The 26,511-nt window shown below is 41.7% G+C and overlaps 2 protein-coding genes across 7 annotated transcripts in view; both read right to left on the bottom strand.

The window, feature by feature from the left end:
- The window catches only part of LOC140212784 (uncharacterized), a 237,803-nt gene that overhangs the window by 43,338 nt on the left and 167,954 nt on the right, over positions 1-26,511 (bottom strand). The gene's annotated exons all lie outside the window — the stretch shown is intronic.
- On the bottom strand, positions 8,420-23,671 carry LOC140214424 (uncharacterized). Its single transcript, XM_072285792.1, has 3 exons — positions 23,434-23,671; positions 19,500-19,597; positions 8,420-9,586 (listed from the first exon to the last, which is right to left on the bottom strand). The coding sequence occupies exons 1-3, from the start codon at positions 23,669-23,671 to the stop codon at positions 8,420-8,422; spliced, it is 1,503 nt and encodes a 500-aa protein (XP_072141893.1).

Below are 26,511 nucleotides of genomic sequence, written 5' to 3'. Positions count from 1 at the left end.
ATTTGTTAAGCGGAGTTGCTGACTACAAGTGAGTACGACGGATGCCTTGAATGCACCATGGTTTCAAAGGCAGCATGAGCACACATATGTAGCGCGATTTGAATCCATTCTATCCACAAGTGTTTCCTTCCTCATTACCGTGCAGCCGTGGATGCGCAAAGGCGAGTTTTTTTTTGTTTTTTTTTAATCTCTAACCTGCACAGCTGGCACGGCCACTGCCGCAGATGTGCGGCGGCAAGCGCCATTTGGGGGTGCAGCAAGGAAGCCAGAGGTGTGTGCAGTGCTTATTCGGGAAGGGAACAGCCAAGCCGCAGTCCCAACGTCACGAAACCCAGCGAGGTTCGCAATTTTAAAAGCAAGCTGAGTTGGGGTCATAGCTGACACAAGTTACTTTGTTGCAGGACAGACCCAGAATGATGAAAAGCATTAAAGCCAGTTGCTATCATTAGTCATGGTAACAAGTATCAAGAACAACAGCAACATCTCTACCAGCTTGCCCAGAGATAAATAGGTATGCAAAGGTAGGAATTCTCTATGATCCAAAGAAAAAAAAAGACAGTCCCAAGGTCAGGCAACATGTATGTTGAAGCAACCACAATGTCGTCTGCATTTACTCTCTATGTATATTCTCTACCATCTGTTCAGATGCACAACAAGAAAGACTTGTTACTCATGGCAGAAATTGTCAGGACATGAATAACATTACTACTTCTGCAACAAAGGCAGCCAATACGGTTGCCATTGTTGTATTTATGCTCAATAAAAGATGTAGTCGCACCCATAAATGTTTGAATGATACAAAAATCGGAGAAAATGTCTGCAGCCTAGAATTGAGGGGTGCAGTTGCAATGGTCGCGTACCCCTGGGTGCAGAGTGAACCTGTTGGTTCTGGTCTACAAGAAAATTCCGTGGTCTCCTTTTATTTTTTTTTCTCCTGTGGTTGTGTGCCACAAACTTTCAGGGGTGATAGCAGATGCTTAACAGTGTATAGTAAAAACTACTCATAGATGCTACATAAAATGAGATACACAGGTAATAATGATTTGCATTGTCAACAGTGGTTTGCCTTAATGTAGAAATAAAAACGATGAACAACAACCCTTATCTATTCGCCAGTTCCGTGGTCTATAGGTGGCGTGCAAGGCGACTCAATATGGCGCCCACAGAGAGTATAGGAACTCCTGAGCACATGTGCGTCCTTCACATCAGCTCATATTTGGCTTAGTGCTACAAGACGGCTCTACCTTTTTCACAATCACTGTCGCTAAGTGACATCATGCACCGCACAGACCCCTCAGAAACTCGGATCTGGTGCCTCATTGAAGGGGAACAAGTCATGAACACAAAGCGCATTATATGACGTCACATATCCAGCAGAAGCTACACAGGCTGGAATTTATTTATGACTGGGAAGGTTCTATAAAGGTACGTTACTTTGTCTTTTCTGTTTTTCTTCATGCTAATCACGACAGCCCGCAAAGCTTTCCTTTCACACACTGCCGTTTCGCGACAAAGAGCAATTTTACTGCTCTGTGATGTTCTCGAGCTCCTTTCACGTATTGAGTTGTTATGAGCAGATATTTATATTCAATATTTAAAGGAAGGATATCACTAAGGTTACACAACTGCGACTTTTAAGACGTCTTTCTTCTACGTCGCTGTGCTAGTGCATGCAGATGTAGAGAAAGCCATGCCGGTTGTTTTATTCTTCGCTGGTGCTGCTGTATTATCATTCGAGTGATGAGGAGCCACAATAGAAGCTTTTTGCGCTCCCATCGCGAATTCAGTGTGAGTGTTTTATGTTCTACCAATCTTGTTTTCAGGGCCATTGAAGCTGCAAAGCTTGGTCGTGCCTTGGTGCATGGCATGCAGCCCAGAACATAAACACACGCGTTTCTGGCAGGACGAGACAATGGAACCACACTGCAGGCTGCTGCCGGTGAAACCCAGTCAAATACCTACTATACCCGCCCACGCAGATCTACTGTAGCATTTCTCCAGAGCTGTGACAAAGTGCTACAAACATGTCAGTTTTTACCTTAAACGCTCGCGGGTTCTCGGTGCTCTGACCACAAGTGCGCAGCTCGAGCCTGGCTGTGCGGCGGAGCATGGGGTGCAGCGAGAATAAAAACATTTTTGGTGAAACGAGACACCACGGTAATCACACCTCGCAATCGCACACTACGAGTTGATGCAGGCGAAACCTGAGCAAATACTTCCAACGCTTGCCCACGTGCTAGATATACTCGGGACCAAAGCCCCACCGTTGTTCGTGCTGCTGCAATAGACTGTCGCAAGCTCTATTTTTCTAACTAGCGCTTCGATTCTCCATAGAAAACAAATGAAAGGATGTACATAAGCAAAGAATTTTTGATTTCTTAACTACGTGGCTCCAGAAGAAGTCACTGTCGACGAAATTCGCACTGCACACTTTCATCAGTGGTGTGACCAACTTGCTATTTCGCAACTTGACAACTCATTCTTTCTTCTATGCCGCATCTTTGTGGAACGAGTGGAGGCTCACTTTACTTGCCACAGCTCTGTTGGTGCATTGCAGCACGCAGCTGATGCGATTGCTTTTGAATTTCACCTTGCACAAACGATGCATAAAAACAGATAATCCAAGTCTACTGGCCGCCACGAAGAAAGCAACCAAATGCACTACCACCGCGCCGCCTGCGGTTACTCTGATACACTTTGGAAAAAATTCGCCGATGGTCACAGGGTGGCATGACAGTCTAAGGAACTTGCGAATTCCATACCAGATACAGCAATGAAATACTGGTTTTCAGAAAGCTGTTCCCTGGTGAAACTAGGTGCAAAACGAAGTCACAAAACTGTGCTCAGCCTACAATGGCATTATTGGATGCAGCCATCACAAGAAGACCCCCATAAGCCCCCCTCCCACCCCCATCCCCTCTCAGATTTGGCACGCAACTCCCTGCAGTCCAAACAAGCCCTGTCTGCTATGTGCAGTGGCTGGAAAACAGTGAAGAAGCTCTGTCTTCCACAGAAACAGGCACATATTTTAGAGCCGTGATGAAGCTCTGTCCTCCATAAAAACAAGCACAGACTTCGGACCCTCCATTGCGCTGATGCCTAACACAGTATTTCCTTTCACTGCAGACCAAGCGTTATTATTTTTTTTTCTTCACATTTTTATTTCTGTGATGAGGTCACTTCAACATACTCTCTTTTGACACTGCACCAGTAATAACCCCGAGAGAAATGAAGTATGCCCTTAAGCTGGTCTATCATATTCTTGTGTGGCAGCTTTAGGGTCACTGAAGAAATCCTGATAATAAGACAGACCAGATTTTTTGGTATTGTAAATGTTATGGGCGGATTGCACTGTACAGCAGATAACTGCTACATTCAGGTGGATCACAAATTTCCCTTTTATGACACTTCCTCCACTTTCTGGGATTCGGCAAATTAGATTTGTCATATTCAGTGTTCCTTTGCTTCAAGTTGCGATCTGCTAGCCTCCTGATTAGCTCATTGGCAGAGCAACTGCTCATGAAAGTAGTTGGTGCCGGGTTTGAATCACGGACCAGGACAAATTTTTCGTCAACTGTGAAGCTTTCCGAGAAACCTGTATGGGTTTCCTTTGTAGCTTCGTGCTATATTCAGGTGGATGAAAACTTTCCCTCTGATGAAAATCCGTTCAGACATACTCTTTGATAAGATGAATAGCTCATGGACATTTGTTTAGCTTCCCATGGATTCAGTGCACTGCTGTTTAGCTGAACTTCCATCAAGATGAACAGATCTTAAATGAGTGGGAAACTTCACCTGCTTACATTACTCACTCTCTAGTAACAGCCAAACATGTCTAATTAGACCTCAAATGCAGAGTAAATGGCGGGACAGATAATGGTCAGTTATGAAAAGCGGGTACCTTTACAGTTGTGCTACATGAAAATTTCTACAGGTCACAAATGTAACCCAATTACAAATATCCTTTTTTTAGATAGATATAGATCTAGTCAAAGTCGCTCATCAATAGAGTGCACACACCCCTATGCTTCACTCCCACGTGTGTCTGGCTTTCAGCATTACACATGCAGTGACATCAGCGTACATGCGACATAACTGTTCCAATAGCCTCTGATGAATGCTTAGTGGTACTGGTACAGGTACCATAAAAGACAAACAAGGAATCTTCCAACAGAAATTACAATAAAATGGAAGTCAGTCCTGAAGGAGGTTGATCTCACAAATATGAATCATTCGACCTAGTGCCAAGTGAGGCTTATGGACCTATTTTTCACCTAGCAGCTAATAAAAGATGCAAAGTTACACAACAACTTAGTGACAATTAGCGCCTTGTAATTCTTAGTGCCATGAAAGCAACAGAAGCCACAGAAGTCATTGATACCCTGTTTAGTGGGATGTCAGGAACTGACATTTTACAAATCATTGCAAAAAATTATTTCAAGGAAGCTCACATAAAATTAGAACCAGAGGAGATAAACAAAAATGGACTATACATTCAACATAAGCATATAACATTATATATATGTACATGTTTCAAGCACCATATTTCCAATAATTATTTTTTCTATGATCCACCTCCCTTCTTAATATTTATGCAATGCACACTTACTACACTTATGTCCTTCACCACAATGCAACAGTTATACTACAGAAAATTCAAGTTTAAACAACTTAAAGCAGCTGCAGTGAGTGCAAGCCTAAAACTGCATACTACTACTACTCGGAAATCTTGTAGCTTCAGCTGTAAAGAACATGTACGCTAAGCAATGATGAAAAAGTGTAGAATTTCTAAAATATGTGTGCCACAATGTATGGCTCATCTTTGGCTGGCTAATTTTGGTGTCATGTCTATTGTGGTATCAATATGCTCACAGGCCTAAGTACACTATCATCTCAGCTTACACTTACAGTCCCTATGGCCACAATGGCATTTCAGAAAATTGAAACTACTGAGCTGAATGATCCCATTCTACAATGAAAACCTAAATCTTCACTCCCTATTACTATATGTGAAACGTCATTACTACAACTTCAATTACAGCTTCTGGCCTCACATATGCAGTACTACAAAGAGGTTCAAAATCTTAAAATTACTGACCCTTATTACTAAATTCAGTCAATTTTCTTCACATTTTCACATTTGAAAACTTTGCCAACAGAATAAGAAATGCAGTAAAAATACTACTTCATATCGGGTACTATAAAGTTACCAAGGTTTCAATGCTGATGGCACCAATGCTGCCTTTTAAAATTTTATCCTATTAAGTGACAGCACTGTGTTTGTACTGGTAGTATAGTAAACACTTGAATGCAACAGATATCAAAGCAGAAGTACTTGTTACTGACTTGGCACTAAAGATACAAAGTGAATTTGAAGCCGCAAAGAAATATAGGAGAGGACATTCTGCCTTGCTCAAAATTCACAACGGGGTCATAAAAATTTAGCCTATTTCTACACTTAAAAATAACCCAGTCATGGTTATATTTCAACCAATAAACACATTTCTGGTACTTTGTTCAACTACACAACAGGAAATGCATGCCGCACCATTTAAGGGACATAAACAGGCTGAAAGCACCAAGCAGTACTGGGAACAAAAAGAACATGTGCTGCAACCAGTACTACGCAGGTTGAAGGCATAGTGCCTTACTATGAACATGACTTACTAACATGCCAAAAGGTGGCATAAGGGTCATTCCACACCAAATCAACCAGTGTCTTTTCAACCATCAACAGATATAGCTGAAAAAATTTGAACATGTTTGTTGGAGTTTAAAACTCATCCACCACGTTTATTTTTATTTTTTTGCCAAAAATTTTGTAGCATTTTGGTGACAATTTGTTTTTGATGCCCAGCTGAGCAAGAAGGCATCAATCAACATTTCTTTCTCAAAGACCCATTGTATGATCCACTCTTTCAAACTGTGTGTATGGCAAGATAATGAAATGATGTGACTGCCAAAATAGCCAATTTTTCAAATATTTAAATACTTCAAGTACTTTTGACATTAGCAAGAGCGATTAAAATCAGAAAGTTTGAATTTTTTTCTCATGACAGAAAAACCGAGAAGTCACAAGTAAACTAAATAATGGTAGTAACATAGTACAGCTGAACAATATTTGAACAATATTGAAGTGCATAAAATTGCAAAGTATTCAAATATTTGAAAAATTAGCTATTTTGGCAGTCACACCACTTCATTGTCATGCGATACAAACAATTTGAAGGAGTGGATCATACAATGTGTTTTTGAGAAAAAAAATGCTGATTGATGCCTTCTAGCTCAGATGGGCAGGATTGCCAAAATGCTACAAATTTCTTTGGAAATAAAAAATCAAATAAATAAACATGGGCGATGAGTTTTGCACTCCAACAAACATGGAAATTTTTTCAGCTATATCTGTGATGGTGGAAAAAGCAATGGTTGATTTGGGGTGGAATGACCCAAAGAAAAATATCAACTATGAAGGCAAAAGACGTAGCTGCTACCAAGCACTGGTAGGCATTGGAGGGAATATTTACTAAATGTACAGTGAAACCTTCCTTTCTGATCAGCCTCGCTACAGTAGCCACAGATGCAAATATATAGGCCTAGTACTAGAAAGACAGATGCATCATATTCCTGAATTATGGACCCCAATCAAAACCAAACTTCATGACCCATCGTATGCTGTCTTTTCTTTTTTTTTTTTTTCGGGGGGATTTGCTGCAAGGCATATGGGGGATAAAAGAAAATCAAATAAAAGCTTTCAACTTAGCATTGTGCACAAACTGCAGCAACGTTTCCACAAACTTTTCGCCCATCCCCCAATGGATGTAGTTTTTAGGTACACCTGGCTTCAGCCCAGCCTTTCTTAAGATCTTAGGTCTGATTGCCTGCTAGTTCTACTGAGAATGGGGATTGTTCCTTATTTAAGTGTTGGCTCCACAACATTTGCACAAGCACAGTGCATCAATTGACCCAAACGCAACAAAGGATTCATCTGAGCACAAACCACCGACATGTGCAAGAAATCTGCCAGGTAGCTTCTTTTTTTTTTTTTTTGCATTATGAATCCTTACCAACTAGCTAAGCTTTCTGTCGTTCTTAGCTTCCTCCTTTGCTCTTGTGTGATTGGATTTTGGCTGCAAGTTTCAGCAGTATCTCATTGGCTACACATGTGGATCCCCATAATATATGACAAGGCTGAAGCAACCATCTTGTACAGCCTAGAAACATATTGAATAGCTAAACAATGGCTTTAAAGTAAACAGAACCAACCTCTGTCAGGGGCATGCTTGCAACTCCTCCATTTTGAGTGCTTAGCACTAAGACTGTATCCCATCCCAATTCAGGCACTAGTTTAGGCTCAGCAAAAAACAGAGTAAACCTCAATGCATCTCTGTAGGCAATCTATAAACATGGCGTGCAAGATATTGCAACTATGCAGCCAACACCCTTCGCAGAAACAAACCAACAGAATGTTAGCAGAAGTTTTACCTTGACATGAAAGTCTGACAGTCTTTAATCATAGCTTTCCTTCCTAAAATAAACACTGACTGCACTCAATTATGTTAATTAAAAATTATGATTAGAACAGCCCAGTTTTCACTTGACCCCTTTAAGAATGAGATGCATAAATACTCAAAGAAAATATTTTTTAACTAAACGTGCAAAATAAAGCAAGTATATTCCACAAGTATATATGTATATATTGTGCAAACTTAATTTACATTTTGCACAACACTACACAGAACCCTGGAAGTGAGCTTCACCCCAAGCAACCATGGCTCAGTTTGAAAATTGTACAGACCGCTCTCATAGTTGCCAAACAATAATATTCATTGCATTTCCTTTACATTACTTGTATGACACTACTGTAGCCAAGGATCTTGCAAGAGTCTATCTCCTCTCATCATGCTTTCAAAAGAGAGCAAGTCATGTGCCAAACTTCTTCGTGCCATGTTCCTACTCTAATCCAACAAATGACACTTACGGCCTGTCATTTCAGCGTTGGACAAAGGCAATGAGCCAGAAACTCCGTACTCAATAGCCAAACTGAGAAAGAAACATTTTTTTTTGCTGGTGTGTTGCCTGTAGGCAACATTTGTTCATAAAGGGTTAAAAGGTAATATAGTACACTGAAACAATGCCTACTTCCACATGTTATATTTGCAGCATAAGGCAGTGAGAATGCAAGCTCTATGGCTCTATGCACTTGAGGTATCAAGAATCGACACATTATTTGCCAGTGGAAGCTGATCCTGAAAAGAAAGTTTCACTGCAGTATTTTTGCAGCATAAGGCGGTGAGAATGCAAGCTCTATGGCTCTAAACACGTGAGGTATCAAGAGTCGACACACATTATTTGCCAGTGAAAGCTTATCCCAATAAGAAAGTTTCACTAGAGTATATTATCTCTATAAATCCTACACTATTCACGACTTATGAACTTTGGATTCACCAGACAGGAAATGCAAGAAGCTTGAACCCTTCCACCTTGGGTGTGCAGAAGGCGCAAAACTTTTGGTCTCTCTGCTGGTATCTGAGGCCGCAAGCGGTTGGCTATGCTTGTGCAGCCTTGTTGTGCCTGCCTCATGCATCTTACCGAAAGACGATACTTTGCTCTCAGGCTCGGACTCGCTAGTCGAAGCGACTGAGCTCTTTGCAATAGCACTACTGTCGCGACTTTTACAGAAAGGTGATTCTACCGGTAGATGCTGTGCGTGCCCCTGACACAGGTTGGGTGCTGCACAGCAGAAAGCATCGACAGGAAATGTTGCCACACTAAGACTCCCCTCAACAACACTCCGGAAAGGAGACTTGGCTCCCCGCAGACCCACAGGTTCGTCGATTGGGAACGTGCCACCAAACACAAGGGGAGGCTTCCGAGGTTTGTTGGTTGCAGATCGGTGGCGCCACGTATCTCCACCACGATGTCGTGATGATGGTGACCTCTCCAGTGGTTCTGAAATGCTGACCACCTTGGGCTCTCTCGGTGATGTCCCTTCCTCCTCCTGTTCTTCATCTACTGTGGTAGCAACGCCATCTGCTCGATGACGTGAGCCATCACTGAGACCAAAGACGCGTCCGAAAGCACGCCTGCAGAAACGGCCTGGACTCATGGGACGGTGTTCAGGTGACCCTTCACTGCTTTCAGTGCCACCTCCAAAAGAAGAGGCTGATGGTAGTTGCCTGTGCCTACCACTGCTGCAACAGTGCACCTTCTGGCGACGCAAGATTCCTTTGGTTGGAGGCCGGGCTACTGTAGCTGGGGCGACGGCTGCCGCCTCATTTCCACCACTTCCCTTATGCTTTTCGGGCGATGAGCCCTCAGCGGAGCCACTAGCCGACAGCGACAATCGGCTGAGGCGTCGGAGCCTGGCGGCCAGGCTGCGACGACGTAACAAGCCACCAGGTGGTGTCCTTAGCAGAGGTGCCCGCAGGTCTTCAAAGGCGCTACTGCTCTCGGCTGATGAAGCAGCCGCCGTTGTGTCGTCGTCGTCTTCTTCCCCTCCACCTTTGGTAACTTCCTCCTCAATATTTTTTCGCACTGCTTCAGGTTCAGATGCCTTGGCTGTCACTGCCACGGCTGGAGTTTCCTCCTACGCATGTGTCCAAGTGGTGTGTCGAAGACAGAAAGGGGAATAAGAAAGGCAATTACGAGTTAGATTTCCTCAGACCACAGCTAAATTAAAATTAACACATGCACCTCATTAAAGACAGTATCAGTTACACAGGCAATAAAATAAATAATACAGGTGCCACACATTTCATTCAGAGCTTCTCTGAATTCCGAACAGAGCTTACACTTAAGTGCACACAGTTTTTCACTCATCTGTGCATCTAGAAAGTGCCATGCACATGCGTCAACAGCCCTGGCCAGTGCTTAAAGTGAACCAATAATTAAGTACAACACACTAAAATATTTCAAGGACAAAGTACTCAGCATTAAGGCACACTCATTTTGACAAACAAAACAGCAATGTGAAGCTTGCCATCTCATTACTTTATTCAGTAAATATAGTAACCGGTAGAACAATGAGCTGCATCTCACCCACATTAATGATAATAATAGAAACCACTCCATCATGGCATACATGGCAGCCAAGTATACTGCCTATTTTATATATTACAATGATATGAATTCTAAAATGCTTTCCACACCACACTTTAGTCCCTTCTTTTGGAACATAACAATTAGTGAATCAAGAAAGTGTAGTTTTACTTTACTATGCCTACTGGCAGTAAGAATGCCAAGAACATCTGTCCCAGCACAATGAAATAAAATCAGATAAATAGCATATGGTTAAAGTGGCAGCAAGTGGCCTTGTTTTACATCCCTTTAAGGGCCCATTTTTATTTAAAAAGTTATGATAATGACTTTTTTATAATGTGATATGCCTTAATAACATGGTTAGAACATCGAAATATGCTTGCAAATATTGTTGGAAGTCAAATTCGAAAGTGATTATATACTATCTCTACCTACTTTGTGAGAAAGGCTTGTCATAATTAAAAAAAAAAGTGACCATCATGCATGACGAGCTGAGGTTGTCAAGATTCCTTAAGGGATTAAAGCGGACTCAAGGAAAACATTTCTGGTGAGCACAGATCGAACTACATGACTGCTCTGAAGCCCACACTTTTCTAGTATTATTGAGCCATTTAAAAGCCAAAGGCTTTTCCCTAAAACCACTGAGCACTGCATAACCATTAAAAAATCACGTTAGAATCTTGCACATAGCATTTTATGATCGAGACACTCCTGGAAACAGCACTTGCATGGTTTGTAGAAAAAAAAAGAACACATAGGCTACAAAAGGCACCGGAAATTAAAGAAGCCGGGCACTCCCCTGCTTTTTTTGCACACGTCAATGTTTGTTTATAATGTAATGCAAAAAATAATAGAAAGCTGTCACTAACCAAACTTTCAAAGAAAATGAAACACTAACTACCACACCTGTACAACATACTTCAAACAGAAACGATCCAGTGGCTTAGGATTAGGGCAGATAAAAATAAAGTCATACAACACAGTATACAAGCATGCACTGGAAGCCCACAAATGCTCTGGAAAGCCATGATAAAGCCTCTAGCAAAGCCTTCGTCTAACAAACACTTCTCACAAAATCCCTCTGAGCTGTGCTCCCCAGACATATTAAAACCTAAGAAACTGCTTCCACAAATAACAAAAAGTTAGGTTTTAAAGGCTCAATCTTCCAAACGGCTTCTTTAAATTTTGTCATTTAGTACCATAAGAGACTATTGCATAATTTCCAATTGCAGAGTCCTTCAACAAGTGAAATTAGCATGCAGACATGATTCCACACGGTGTGACACGCGTCAATTGCATGAATGGACTTGATGTAAACAGTTAAAAAGAAAAAAAAAAAGCATTCACTAGGTTCAACAGGGGCTCTTCCTAGGTGATAAATAGTAAAGTGTCAAGTGAAGAAGGCAAGTGCGTTGGAAGTGCAACAGTTGGTTTACACAGTACATATCAATGCTGCACACAGTGTATACTTTGCTCACATTACCACCCAGATCAAATTATTTATACTCTTATTGCCACTGAATCATTGCTTTGTGTCTAGCGATTTTTCCAGTCTACTTGATATGCTCGCACAGCTTCTCCCTCGAGTTTTCTACAGAGCCTAGGAGTACTACTACTGAAAGCAAATAAAGAGAGCTGCTCAGCATATATTCAAACCTACAATGTTGTTGTATGCAACTACTGGTCAGCTTGGTCAAAGTCTCACTCGAATTCTTAGACACTAACTTTTGCGGCAGAAAAATAATAAAGAAAGAGAAATGGTATGACTGTGCAGCTGCAAATGTCTGCCATGTGTCTCTCTGCCTTTTTCCGTGGCTTAGTCCTTCACAGTATCTCACATTCTTTATGGCACAGTGACGAGTGCTACGCCATCATGTCATGCGTGTGTGTTCCACTAAGTCAAAGAGTGCAAATTTTGACGTGGAGAAAACCAAAGAACAGACAAGCACAGCGCTTGTCCTTGTCTGTTCTTTGGTTTTGTCCTCATAAAAATTTCCTGCTGTTATACTTCAAATCCTGTAAACCCACTAGCCCAACCTATGATGTTCCTCTATGTCAGTTAAGTTTTCCATAATTTCAGCACACAACCTCAAGTTAAGCTGTTTGAACTGTTGGAAAGAGCATGCCAACCATTCGACTGTTGAGAGAGAGAGAGAGAGAGAGAGAGAGAGAGAGAGGAGAAAAACGGGTTCTCGTGAGTGGTTGAGTACTGTGAGCACCACACGCGTGTGCATTGGGTACAAACGAAAGTTTGAAATCCCAAAGGGAGAGAAACAGCACAAGGAAGCAAATATAACTATCAGTGAAGGGGCTCCCCCTTTAGATGCAGCTAGCCATACTCAACACTGCTCGGTTCATGGAAAGTCCTTCTTGTGGGGGCATGCACATGCACTGGAATGCCAGCCAGCTCAAATTACAAAATCTGGATAAAGTGAACCTTATGCCCAACTCCTAGCAAAGTTTTTGCCAAAACACCATAGTTTTTCACAAAACTCTTGCAATTTTATGCGCCTGCCAGAAATTTTTTCAGAGTTGAAAGGACATATTGTGCCTCTGTGTAGAAGTACAAAGTGCACCTTTTTGTTAGCATTTGCCCCAAAATATGGACAATGCCGTAAACAAATGTAGAATAGCCTCAACATATATTGGTGAGGCATACTTCAGTAATGAAGACATAGGAACAAAGGTGACCTCTACAAACTGGCAACCTGCTAGCGGTATGCATTGTCTGGGGTGCACAGCTCAAGAAACCGTACTGAAATGCACACACACACAAGCACTTTGTGCCAACACCAAGTGCTAAACACACAACTTAGGCCTTTGGCGACTTTGTTAGCAATGCACACGTTGGTAATGCATAATATGCTCATGACACATAGTCACGCAAGACCAGCCATATCTCATTGCTTTTATCCTGGTTTCTTTCTAAATATACAAGAAAAGGACCTGTCTGCAACTAAAAAGTGACAGGCAGCCCACAAGCTGTGACAAGAGCAATGATAGCCTAGCACTACCTTGTTAAGAGATTTCTAAATTTCATTAAGCAATACATATTGTAAAAAAAAGTAATGCAGTTGATGATTCTTCAGGAGACTGAACAGCCTGTCTTTTCTTGTTTCATTTTCTTAAAGCTGGACCAGCTATTCAAAAATTGCTGGTGGCAGATAGCTTAAGAGGCAGCATCAAGATGAGCTATTTGGAATGGAAGACATCACTTGCATGAAAAATTATGATGCACAATGAACTAGTCAACGACTTAAGTTAGTTAAGAGAATGGTAATTTGCTTAGGATGCATGCTGGAATTGTAGAATTGAAGCTAACAAGTATTCAAGGCACACACAGTCAGCGTCAAAAGCTTACGGGGCACAGGATCTGAAAAAGTTGCATATATTTTTAACTTGGGCACACCCTGCCTGGATTTCAGACTTTCCACCTTTACTACTGTATGTGACTTACATGGCATTGTACTAACTACATGCTTGGGCTTTCTCAAGGAAGCCACATCCAGAGAACACTTGATGACTATACATCTTATGAGAAAAAGTACAAACCAGCTGGCTCACAACGGCTGGCCAACCATGATGATTTTTTTTTTGATGGACTGTACACACATGCACAAAGAACCCTGAAACTAGCACTGCTTTCAAGACATCTATCCACATAACGTGCTACAAACTACGAGGGAAGAACCCCAAAAGACCTGACTAGCATCATGGAGCTGTTTGTAACTGTATTGCTATGTTCTCCCATTATGTGGATGCAGGTAGGCACCTCACAAGTCAGGAGACAAGCTGAAGTCAGCACAGAATGTCTTACGGGTTTGTGGCGACAGTTGTCCCACTGCTCTTGGAAAATTGTGACGTCTGTTCGTAACGGACACTGAATCTCCTTAAAATTTTCATTCCTCCTCGGAAAAATGACGAAAGAAACACCAAAATACTTCAAACATTTATCAAAGAGGCAGTGAGACATACGCGAGTTTTTCAGTGGTCCAACTCTTTCCCTAACACGTCCATTGGGCATTGGATATTGGGCACTTTCGAGACCTTCTGAGCCACTCACGGACACACTGCGCTATCGGACATGAAGGAGAACTACATTTTTGTTTTCTAAGCATTTCACTTCTTTCCTGCCAGTCGGTGATTTCTGAATGTGCTCCGAAGTTTTCATGAGCGTCAAAGTAGAAAGCAAAAATAGCCACCTGCTATCGATGGTTTGAAACGCCGCTTTCGAAACATTCTGCACTGTTCACGGAAATTCTGTGCCATTGGACGGGAAGGCGGAGATATATATTTGTTTTCTAATCAGTTTGCTTTTTGGGCATGATACAGGTCACCGCAGCAAAGTCTGTTCCCTGCCTGCTCACAAAGTTAAAAGGCAAAACAAAGAACACTTGTTTGATTTTGTGCCAGGATTTGAAAATCACATCGAAAGGGACACAGACCTTTTGAAGATTATCATGGGTGACGAAACCTGGTGCTATGGGTATGACCCCCATTCCAAGCAAGTTTTGAGCCAGTTGGCACTTTCTTCATTAAGACCGAACAAAGAAATGCGACCAGTATGCTCGTGTGAAGATAATCATTGTTCGTTTTTTCTTTCTTCTTCGGCATTCATAAAATTGTGCAGCAGTAATTTGTTGCCCCTGGAGAGACTGTCAATCGGCAATTTTCCTTAGAGGTATTAAGGCAATTAAGAAAAAGATGTGCGAGAGAAGAGCGTTAAATTGTGGAATTCGGGTGATTGGTTTCTGCATCCTGACAGCATCACAACTCAAATTGCGTAGGCTATGATGTGGTATTTAGCCTTTCAGGGATGGGCTGGCATTCGCCACGCACCCATTCATTGGACTGAGCTCCTTCAAATTTTTTTCCTTTATTTTTAAACAAGAAAATTCCTTGAAAGGAAGGAGGTTTGCCACTGTGCACAAAGTGAACACAACTTTGCAGGGGGCACTCAACAGCATTAAGCTTGGCACTCCAGAGTTGTTTCAAACAGTGGGACAAAAGGTTTCACAAGTGGATTGGCTCTGTTGGAAATTATTTTAATGGGAACTAAGTGCTTTCTGTCCTAAATTAAACTAATTTTTTTCTTTTGGAGTCAATCCGTTTTTTTCGGGGGGGGGGGGGGGGGCACCTCCTATGCTGGCCTTCCACATATTTTCCAATGAAGTCTTCAATTCGCACCATGGGACAGAACCACACGAAACATTAATACATTTTGTTGCACACGTTTGTGGTAGATCTCTCAAAACTGGCGCTAGTTTCAAGTTGCCTTCAAAATTAACATACTGCAAACTTCCCACCACCTGGCAAATTTCTGCAGAACTGATTTGCAATGCTCAAATTAACATCCTTTGTGTTCTGTACAACTTAAAATCTGCAATTGCAATGTGTGCCCTTCGATAAATTTGAACTTAGCTGCTATTGTTAATCAGCTAAATGCACTACATCACTTACGACAAGGTTGCTCTCTGCCACAGGCTATGGTTAAAGGGACACTAAAGAGACACAATGAATCAGTTTAAACTGATGAATAACTCTTTGAAAACTCTGTTTTAATTAATTTCGTGGCAAGATAATTTCTAAAAGAGAAAATGAAGGCCAAGCTTCTAGTTTTGAAATTTCGCGCTGTAACCACAGTGCTGGTACGTCAGTGTGACACCACGTATTTCAGAGTATTTCCTTGTATTTAAGCTGTTGTGGTGCAGTAGAAGTTCTCTAAATTTGTGAAGTTCAGTCTTTCGCTCTTTTAGAATACAATGTAGTCCACTTTCACCAATAAAGAGTTAGCTGGGCCCAAGTCGACACAATCAAAATCGGTGATGTCATGGTGAGCTGATGGGGAACTAAAGGTGCAGGCAGCACCACCTGTATTTCGTTTTAGCATTTTTTCTGGCTTACCAAGCCACTTCTCACTGCAACAGTGACTTTTTAAAATATTTTTTTGTATTGTAGAAGCATAATTTACTAATACAGCTGAAATTACTTCTCTCTTTAGTGTCCTTTTAAAGTCCAACTCTTGAAATACTCTTGAAATAAGAGTGAACGCACCATAAAAAGCTAACAGAAATAAAAATTTTTGATACCAAAACTGAAGAAAAAAAATGCTGCCATCACCACTCGCCAGAAGTGATGCATGACCCTGAGCCTGTGGCTCCTCGGCATGACTTTTGAGATTACGCAGTGCCCACGACTGCTGCGGCATGCTAAAAAATCTCGGAGGCTGTGAGTGATGTCATATCTGGGAACTACAAGGTGCACATGTCATGAGCCTAGGTGTTATTTAAACCCTGCTAATAAGAATGTTAGACAATTACCAGACATGCAGCTTTTGCCAAGATTGCTTCTACATACTATTCATCTATAACCAGAAATATTGGTGTAGCTGGCCTTTAAATATGTAGTGCAGCTAAAGGAACAAACAGCCGTATATATGCAAAGAGGGGCAAAAAAGGCTGAAATGGACTTGGAAGGGCCTATAGATCTACAGTTCAAGAAAAGGTGAAAACAAGCATACACAGCAAAGTGGACAGGCTTAATTCACACCACCGATTCGATCGCTTACACCACTAAATATACTTTATTGGGCAGCATGTGTTAGTAATTCTTTGAGTGTCTGCAGAAATGATAAAGATCTTGAAAAAAGTACAGGTTTAGACACGTATTTTACAAAGCCATGTTTCACACACAATGGGCTACATTGTAGGTGGACTCTCTTAAATTCAGTGATAAGCTTAACAGTTCAGGGACCCCTCTTCATTTTTCTATAAGTTCAGTGCACATCTGTTATGCTAAATTTGCGGTAAGATTATCCGACTTTGAAGACATTTTTCTGTCTATGTTAAAGGAAGCTTATTGTGTATAGTTATATAGCTTTCCATTTTTAGAGTAAAACTTGATTTTTTTTCTCATTTCGGCACCATGAACTGTGCTTAAAATAAAACTGTAAAACAAATTTTTTTTTTGTTGCAGAACAGTTTTCCAGAAAATACAGTCAATTGGCACATTAACATTGTGTAAGTGCTAATTCCTAAACCAGTGCCTTCATTACAAGTAGGCTTCAGCTGCTCTTCAAAGGGTACTGACACAATATTTTCGACTCATTTTTTTTTTTTGCATTAATTGAAGGTCCTTGAAAAAATACTTGCAAGCCTCGGAGCCCCATAAATAATTTTCTAGAGTAGCTTTTCTATAGCCAGTTACAGTTTCTTTTCCCAGAAGGTGATGGTTTTATGACAAGGAAGGTGATCACATGAAAGGAGGACATCGCGACGTTCTGACACTGACTCAGTCCCCTCGTTTGCTGCTGCTCATCATCATGAGGCCCAATGTAGCAGCCTTAACAGACGACTGAGCCAGCTGGAGCGAGTGCCAAAACGTTGTGATTTAGACAAATGAGACCAATGGCATATTACTCACAGTAACCTTGAACAATTCACAATTTCTTTTGCAGCCTGCCTAATTAGCTAGTTAACATAGACCATACACCTAACTGCACAATTATCTGAAAATACTTAGATTACCAGAAATGCCTGACATAGTTGTTCCTGTAAATGTACCTTTTATTAGTTTTTTTGGGAAGGGCTCTAACTAAAGCCATCAAAAAACAAATAAAAAATGTCACTATGTATTTCCATGCCTAGATCATATTTCTAACATTCTAAAAGTGTTTTCAACCAACAACACTGGCACACTGACGGCACAGAAGCTAAAAACAGTTACAACCTGCTTTGGTCGTCAGCCTATCACTTTCACAAAATCGTTTGAAGCAGGAAGGACCAAGTTTGGGAAAACCCATGCACTGCCCACCATTCCGATGCTGGCTGAACAATCATGCTTGCAGCTGCCGTAGACACTATAGCGTTAGAATTCCCCTCTTGCAATTTTTGCAAGAAGCTTTGTGGTCTGGCCAATGCTCAACACTGGGGCCATCAACTTTTGTTTTTGTGACCAGCGTGTGTACGGAACTTGTTAAAAACATACAAGTGTGTTGCAAGCAATGCATGGAACCACATAGTGGCATCGTTTTTTTCCACATTTCTTTTGAAACTAGGGAAAGCTGGGCAACATAAACGGCAACTTCATGGAAAGCACTGCATCAAGGGCTTTAGAATGCTATGAATAGAACACTACGAACAGTACACTGTTGTTTGGTCTCAACCACCTCAAAATATCAATTGGAAATTTTTTTAGTTAGTTTCAAGACACGGAGGAATGCTTGACATATTTAGTGGTATATTTAGTGGTATATGCAAGTGTACAGTATTTGTCCTCATCTCTTTCTTCTGTATGAATTTTTTTCACCACTTCTTGTTCCTGAATGCAATAGGCCAGCCAGCAAACAAAAGTTATTAAAATGCCAAGAAGAAGGCTTCAACAAATCAGAGCAGCAACAACATCACTAGTCATCGGTGCACCTGCAGTAAAATTCAAGCGCTAGCACTCAATCAAAAAAGTTCAGAGCTGTGAAACACCATCAGTTACTGTTAAACTTGGCTCATTGCTAACCAGTCATTTCTGTTTAGATTAAGACTCTCCAAATCGTCTATCAGCATGCAACTCCAGCAAATCACATTAATCTGCACACCAGCTTTCCACACAAACATATTTCTCTAGTTTGCTTAACAGCTTTGTACACCAGAATTTGCTATTACTGAGACTGTTCACTTGGTTTGAATACAGATATCAAAGAAATACCGATGGACATTGAGACTCATTGGGCACTGCTACCTTGAGAGAAGTCCTCACTGCTGACTATATTTTAATGTGTCACAGCAGTCTTTGCTTTTTATGAGACCACCTTCAAGTTAAGGCAATCAGTTTGTTAAGAAAATGAATGACTACACATGAAGTGTGTACAGAAGTTCACATCCTCCAGACAGCAAATTGAACTTTCTGCACTTGTGTACATTACCAAACTCCCCAGCATTCTGCTACCTTAAATTGCAGAGATGGCTATAAATGCATGCAACAGCTTGTCAAACAAGACTGGGGCAAAAAAGAAAAAAAAAAGAAAAAAAAAAAAAACGCTAAAGAGGCATACAGAAACCAGCACAGTCAAAAGCACAAATCAAAAGCAGAGGGTGAACAAAATAAAACAAAAGAAATGAAAGAGAAGGTGCCACCTACCGAAAACTGGGGGGTAGCGCAGATGCCAGCCGCAAAACAGGGCGCACGTAGGACGACGATGACTTTAATGTGCTCGTGTGCTGCTGCTGCGCGTCGCTTCTTGAGGCGCGGTGCCACGCTCAAAGAAAATGTCGCACGAGAGACTTGGGTCACGGTAACAAAAAAATCCAAACAAGGAAGCAAGGAAAAAAAAAAGAACCAAGGCAAATTTAGCGTACAAAGAGAAACGCAAGGGAGGCAGAGGTGACACGTGACACAGCAGCAGACCAGACAGTCATGGCAAGAGGCCCACAATCGACCAGCCGTCGGAGACCGAAATGACAAGTTACATCATCTGCTGAGATGTCAAGATGTTCGTTGCACAAGTGCACCCCTTTCCGCTGCTTGATGAAGATGACGTGGCTCTGAGCTGCCAAACCTACACTTGCTGCCGAGTGCACCAGTACCCAGTCACAATGTGTTTTTTCCACAACTGCACTGTGTGCTGTTCTCTTCCAAAGTTGGCAGGGTACCCTGCTTGACCAAATCTGTCCCACCACTCCAGCTCCAGTCAAACTGAGCAGCTTTTCTTAGCCAATAGAGCTTTTCAAGCAAGGCTACAAAAGACAGCGTCGGCAAAGCCGTGGTCGCAGGCACACCTTTAGCTACTGAGGCCTGAAAACTAAAAGCCCACAGTCCCGACAGGGGGAAAATGGGACGAGGAGGGTGCCACGGCGCACGCCAGGACCACACCCCTTGGTCGCATAAACACAACTACCGCGGAGGGCATATTTGCCAACGCCCAGCACAGGCAAGCACCATTCTGCACCCATTAATATAGGGCCCTGCACCAGTTACTCAAACAGTGCGAGCTCTGATTTAAAAAAAAAACAAAGAAGAAAAAGAAGAAAAAAGGAAAACGGGAAAAGAAAAGCGACAACCTCAAGGCACAAAACAACCTCTAAAGGGTGACGAGTTACAGAAACAAAAACAAATCAAGAAACCAAAGGGCACCTGCATTACGCCATGCCAGTCACATGGAGAAAAAAACAGTGAGAGAGACCGTGGGAGTGCAGTGCCGCCCCTCACTCCCTTTTCCTTCTCTCCATGATACCCCTGCAGACCAGAACAAAAGGGGAGGAGCTGACCAATCAATATGCACAGTGAGGGAGAGAAGGCACAGACCATTAACCCAATTGAACACAACGTCCACACATAAGCGCACACACACGCACAGCCTTGCACATCATTTCTCGCACCCCTTCATTCTTTTTTTCTTTCCTCATGCCCCAGTAATGCCTTCTTTCTATTCGCCATCCAATGCCACCGAGGCACTTAATCAGTCTCGCATGCACGCATACGCCACACCCCCTTAGAAACAGCCTTCCTCTTTTGTACCACTCTCGCCTGTTACTGGGAGGATAGCACACACACACCAATCAATACGGCTCCCTTCTGCATCTCCTCATCAATCTTTAATTTGTAGCCCGTTAAACAAATGGATTCGATGTCATAACATTGTCTGTGCTTTTTGCTTTGCTGCTCTACACTTCATTAAATACATAAGTATGTATATATTCCAAGAAAGTGATTACCCAAATCATACAGGAATTGTTTTTTCAAGCACCTTGGAAGAAGGGAGCATGGAAGTGTAAGCTCTTCAGAGCAGGAATTAAAAAAAAGCAGAAGGCTTTAACTAAGTCTAACTTTTGCAGCTTGCACAAAAGCATTTACTTTGCCAACTGACAAACATCTTTGGCCTCAGAAAAACAAGGGGGAGGGGGAGAAAAAAAAAGAAAGAACTGTAAGCAAAACACGTGAAATTATTACCAAATGCACATAGTACAAAAAGTGCCTGCAGGACCAATGCAGGGACAGTTATGTTTACCTAGTACCCCTGATGTAGTCGTAGTACAAGCTTGTGTGAAGACACAAAGTATTTTCGACAGCCACTATACCAAGATAACGTTACTGAGAAACTAGGTTATTGCAAACAACTAATCATGATGCTTACAATGATGATGATTACATGCAGGATGTTTTTTTTAATACTATACCGAATTTTAAAAAATCACTTCCGGCAGAATACGTAATTCTAGTCCTTGAGCTGGATTACTCGAAGAGGTGGACAGTACTTGTATGAGATATCTAGCTGCATAATTGACTAATTAAGAATAATGCACTAATTAAGTTTCTATTTAATTACTTCATAGCACAAATATTTCTCAAACACTATTTCAAGATCAACGTAGTGATGGTGTGTGTACATGGTGTGTACACTGGTGAACAGTAAAAATTGCTCAACCTATACACTTATTAAATATTTACATATGAAGAATGCTTGTGCACTCCTACAACTCATTCCACACTTGCCTAAGCTGTCTAATCCTAACTTTTTGACAGCGGCAATGAAACCATGTGGGACAAATTTAGCAGAGAAGGCCGTAACATAACTCCAATTATAGGCAGCACTCGCATATGTATATCCAGAACATAAAAAAAAAGGGAGCAAGGATATGAAGTCAGCTCACTCTGGAACGACAACACTGCGAATTTCCTGGTTTTACAACTAAAAAATACAGCAGACTACCTTTAGGAAAAACAAAAAGGGACCTCGGGATCAGCTTGTACTATCAGCAGTTCAGTTTAACAAGAGCGCAATGAATTACAGGACATAAAAGAAGCCATGAAATGAACTGTCTAGCTTACTGGTGAACATTGCAACAAACCCCATCTTGAAGGGCATTTGTCATATATCCCAGCAACAATAATGACAATACAGCACAACTTCATTTGTCAAACACCGAAACAAACTAGAGTGATGACTGCACAGTCCCTCTCACCCTCACACAGTTCACTTAGGCACACCTGCATGTTACACCTCAGATTCCAAGAGACTGAAGAAATAATGTTTCTTTAATTCAACCAAAGAGAATGACAGCACAGCCTAGCTTCAGTTGTAGAGTGCCAGACAGAAACCATTGCAATCAATATTGCTCACTCTAGCACTCTTTGGCCATATGTGGACCTTGCACCAATAAAATCCATTAATGAATTAATCATGATTGCTCTACTTAAAAATAAGTAAAATATTACCTCTTTACATAAAAACAATAGAATACTATAAAGGCAACAAATATAAGCAATCTTCATAATGCTTGAGATCACTGCCACAATACGGTAGTGACCTTATTGACTGGGCCAGCAAGGTTTAAGACATATAGCAGACAGTAGGAGGAGGTCAAAATAAATCGACAACCTAAAGAACAGATAAAGAATGTATTTGCCAAATGAATTCCAAAATGGGAGTACTTGGCAGAATGCCAAGTACTCCCATTTGGCAGTAATCCTGTTTTGGCAGTACTCCCATTTGGCAAGTACTTCTGTAACCTTTGGCAGAATGCCAAAGGTTACAGCTTTACGTGTTCAAAAACTGCACAGTGTAGAGGTACTGTACACAGTTCCAGCCTTTGTTTAAAGCTCCAGCATGTGAGTGCCTTTCACAAACTCGTAGAGTGAGCACCCTGTTATCTGTTCTCTTTACAAACCACAAAATTCTATATAAAAACAATCCTCCATCAATCACAATCTACAATAATAAACTATTACACAAAGATGAAGTGAATTAACCAAGGTTCTACAAGCAGAACATGGATAAAATTTTTTGTTCTTTCTTTTCCCATCGATTTGAGAAAATTTATTTGTAACACAAATTTACTTTATTTTACCAGAACAATGAATGGCAGGCAATTTGTACCTGCACTTGCATGCATACATCTCTCTCATATGGTGCATTAAAGGGGCCCTGAGCCACCTTTCTTTGAAACTTCAAAAACACCCAGTAACATCTCCCAGGAAAATATTATTGAAATAATTTTTTAAAAGGACCTAGTAAAGCATAGATACTATCAACGCAACCATTATCTTTACCATTTCTCCTTTAACGTCCTCCATTCCGAAAAAGTGGGGCATCGTTGGTTACGGTGCTCTGCCTACGGTGTTATATGTCACCTCGCTTCAATGTTTCTTCTTTCAGCAGAAAATGACGGACACTGCTGGCAACACATTCTTCCAGCCACTGTTACTATAGCAACATTGGTCACCACTTTGTTGGTTTATAGTGTACTGATAGCTGCACACTGCTGTTCTTTCTCGGCATCAAGTGGCATGAGCACCACATTTCATTTTGCACTTATCTCTATGGCAATCACACAATTTCAGCGACTTGAACAAAACGTCATCTCCGCTCGTGCGAGTATGTCCGAAGCATGCACATCGGCTCACCGATGGATGCCACACTCTGGACTCTCACTGAAGGGATTCCTAACGTAACAAGCTTCGAGAATGAGGCGACGCACCTCGAGCACCTCGAAAGGTGTGCAACTTGGGAAGCAGACGACTTGTCCCACGGCTGGTCTGGAGTATGCAGTGTGCTGCTGCGCACATACTCCACACCGGTTGTGCCTGCCTTAGTACAATGTGGGCGCTTGGGCTGGCTCGCGTCGTCATGCCCCTGAGCCATGATCGACAGAGACCAATCAGTGCACGCAGTTCTCAACATATCTTGACAGTGAGCGGGCTTATGGCAGCACCCCACGGCGGTCACGGTATTTACGTTAGGCAGCAGGCACAGCTGCGCACAACTCTAGTAGCCACCTTAACTGTAGTGCTCTTGCTATGTGCATAGCAGGGCTGGAGTGTATGTTCACGCTCGTGTGCTTTGGTCTGGCTGTGCTACGTGGTGAAAAGTGGTTTTGGCCTGCAGGGATAGTAGACAAATCCAAATTACACATTTTGAAGCCTTATCCATAACGCAATATGATCTTTGACAAGGTGTCTGGCCAGGAGTGGCTGAGAGAAAAGTTGGCTGGGAGCATGGTGGCTGGGACTGAGCTTGTGCTGGCTCACCTTCCATTCAAGACGCGATAGGCATAGCATACATGTGGTCTGGACTTAAGTTTCACGTGGTTCGAGGTAAGTTGAGCATTCAAAAGTAATCGCAATTAGTGAGACCAGAGGTCTACAACACTGATAAGCAGCGTGGCCGCGGCCGAGTGTGAGCAGATGATAGCTTCTTCCGGAAATGTATAATTCTTCTTGATACCTGCCGTGGTGACATAGTGGCTCTGGTGTTGCACTGCTAAGCCCAAGGGCACAGGATCAAATCCCATCCACAGCAGTCATGTTTCGGTGGGGGCAAAATTAAAAACGCCCATGGACCGTGCATTGGGTGCCTGTTCAAGAACCTCAGGTGGTTAGAAATAATCCAGAGTCCCCCACTACAGTGTGCCTCATAATCATATTGTGGTCTTGGCATGTAAAAACCCAGAATTATTCTTTTTTTAATTCCTAGTGAAATTCGAAATGCATATTTTCACTTACTTCAGCCTGTTTAGTTAACTGCATTAATTAATATACACAGTAACAGTAGGAAGAAGCGCACTGATCCAAACACCTTTCTTGATTGATGTGAGCTATCAGCCAATAGCAGCAGTCTATGGGAATCTGCTAAATGACAAAATATAGCAGCTGCTGGCAGCTCTGAAACAGGTTCAGGAGAAGCATCTGTTTGAAGAGAGTGTGTTTATGGAAAAGGCAACTTAGTGCTCTGCTTGTTAATTCCAGGCTCGGCGCACGACAGAAAAATTTGGCAGAAATCTTCACAGTGATATATGCTGTAAGCTGAATATTTTTTTTCACCCAGCCTGGGGGATGGTTCAGGGCCCCTTTAACCCTTTGAGGGTCAATGACATAAATATACGGTACCACGAACAAGTCCAAAAATGGTCGATGCCGTATATTTATGGCACCGTCTGTACGTTTAAAAAGCGCACCAATTTCCTAACTTTTTCTTTTCTATCATGTGCTACCACTATGTAGGAATACAGGGAATTTTTTTCGCGCACCTCCCTCTCTTGGTTTTCGTTGCATGGTTTGTTTTAGAGCTAGTTCGCTTCCGTGCGTCTATATACTATCGCTCGCGTACTGGCGCACGCGCAGGCGGGCAGCGGTTTGGGTTTTGTTCTGCGGGTGGTTTCGGCTTCTTGCGCTTGCAAAACTGATGGCTATCTCGTTACTAATCACTCAAAGGGCTACCGCTTGTTTCTCGCTCGTTTAGTGCTCACAAAGGTGCGCATAGCAAGGATGCCGCCGTGCATGTGTTTCCGTTGCATTTTTTTTTTTTGGACACTCGCGAAAACTAATAAGATGAAGTAATAAGATTAATAAGAATAAGTTGACGATAGGATGAAGATTAGCGGAAGTTTGTCACACATTTTGCTTTTTTGACGGGCACACAACCAGTTTTCTTCAGTGCACGCACCTACGCAGTTCGATTACGCTATCGACGTAAATATTAGTGTAAGAGCAGGAACAGGTGAGAGTTGCGAAATATTCTCGTGTGCGCATTTTTAAAACCTTGAACTATGTGTATAACAATGCATCAAATTTTTAATTCTTATAACTTTATTTCCTTTTTTATTGTTGTTATTCATGAATGAAGAGTACATATATACCAAAGCAAAATCTTTGTTTCTCACGTTACGGTCACCCTAGAAAAATTACGGTAAATTTTTTTCGAAATAAGTCCCTAAGAAGAATTGGAATCTGCAATAAAAGAAATCGACCCTGGGTGGTCGCATATGGCAAAAAAAAATCGACCCTCAAAGGGTTAAGGAAGGGTCAGTTAATTTCCACTCTAGCTGCAATGTGTCGTTGCCTTTTTTCCCCTCCTTCATGACTTATTTCTGCTCCACTGTGAGCTTACTGGCAAGGGCAGTAGTACCATAAAAAACATACATTCAACAATTGTACAATTAATATAAGAATGTCGCAAGACTGCATTTATCAACACGAAAGAAGCCAGACATTACATTTCAGATGTTTCACGCTGTGGGGTACTTTAGAGGTCACGTTGAAGACCACAGACCCACTGCAGCAGTGTGATGAGCTGCGGCTACCGAGATTTGTAATATACTACATGGATGTAGAGGCCCTGCTGGCAGTGTCAACGATTTGCCAAGTTATGATCCCAATAACTCAGAAGTCAAATAGAATTATTCAACCGGTTAAAGTTTCATTTAAATTAAATACAAATATTTGCACACACTGGACACACATTCATCGACCCACCTTCACTCCCATACTACTCTACTTGACTCCCTGTGCCCGCCATAAATGCCATTTATATCTCTCAACAAAATGCAGTGTTTTAACACACAGCTTACAGGTAACCCAACTAGGCTGTGGAACTGTTAATATGTAACAGTGGAAATATTTCATAAAATCAGTCATCTGTCACAAAAGAAAAAAGAAAAACATTTCAGACACCCGAAAGTAAAAGTCCTTTCCTCAACATCACTA

This window comes from Dermacentor andersoni, unplaced genomic scaffold, assembly GCF_023375885.2.
Source record: "Dermacentor andersoni unplaced genomic scaffold, qqDerAnde1_hic_scaffold ctg00000042.1, whole genome shotgun sequence".
Lineage (NCBI taxonomy): Eukaryota > Metazoa > Arthropoda > Arachnida > Ixodida > Ixodidae > Dermacentor > Dermacentor andersoni.
Note: the sequence above shows the minus strand (reverse complement) of the source record. Positions and strands in the feature narration are given on the sequence as shown.

Coding starts and splice junctions, on each gene's coding strand:
- LOC140214424 (XM_072285792.1), bottom strand. CDS start 23,671: ATGGCTCAGGGGCATGACGACGCGAGCCAGCCCAAGCGCCCACATTGT. Junction 19,598..23,433: donor CCAGAGTGTGGCATCCATCG/GTGAGCCGATGT, acceptor TGCACTCGGCAG/CAAGTGTAGGTTTGGCAGCT. Junction 9,587..19,499: donor TTGACATCTCAGCAGATGAT/GTAACTTGTCAT, acceptor ACACATGCGTAG/GAGGAAACTCCAGCCGTGGC.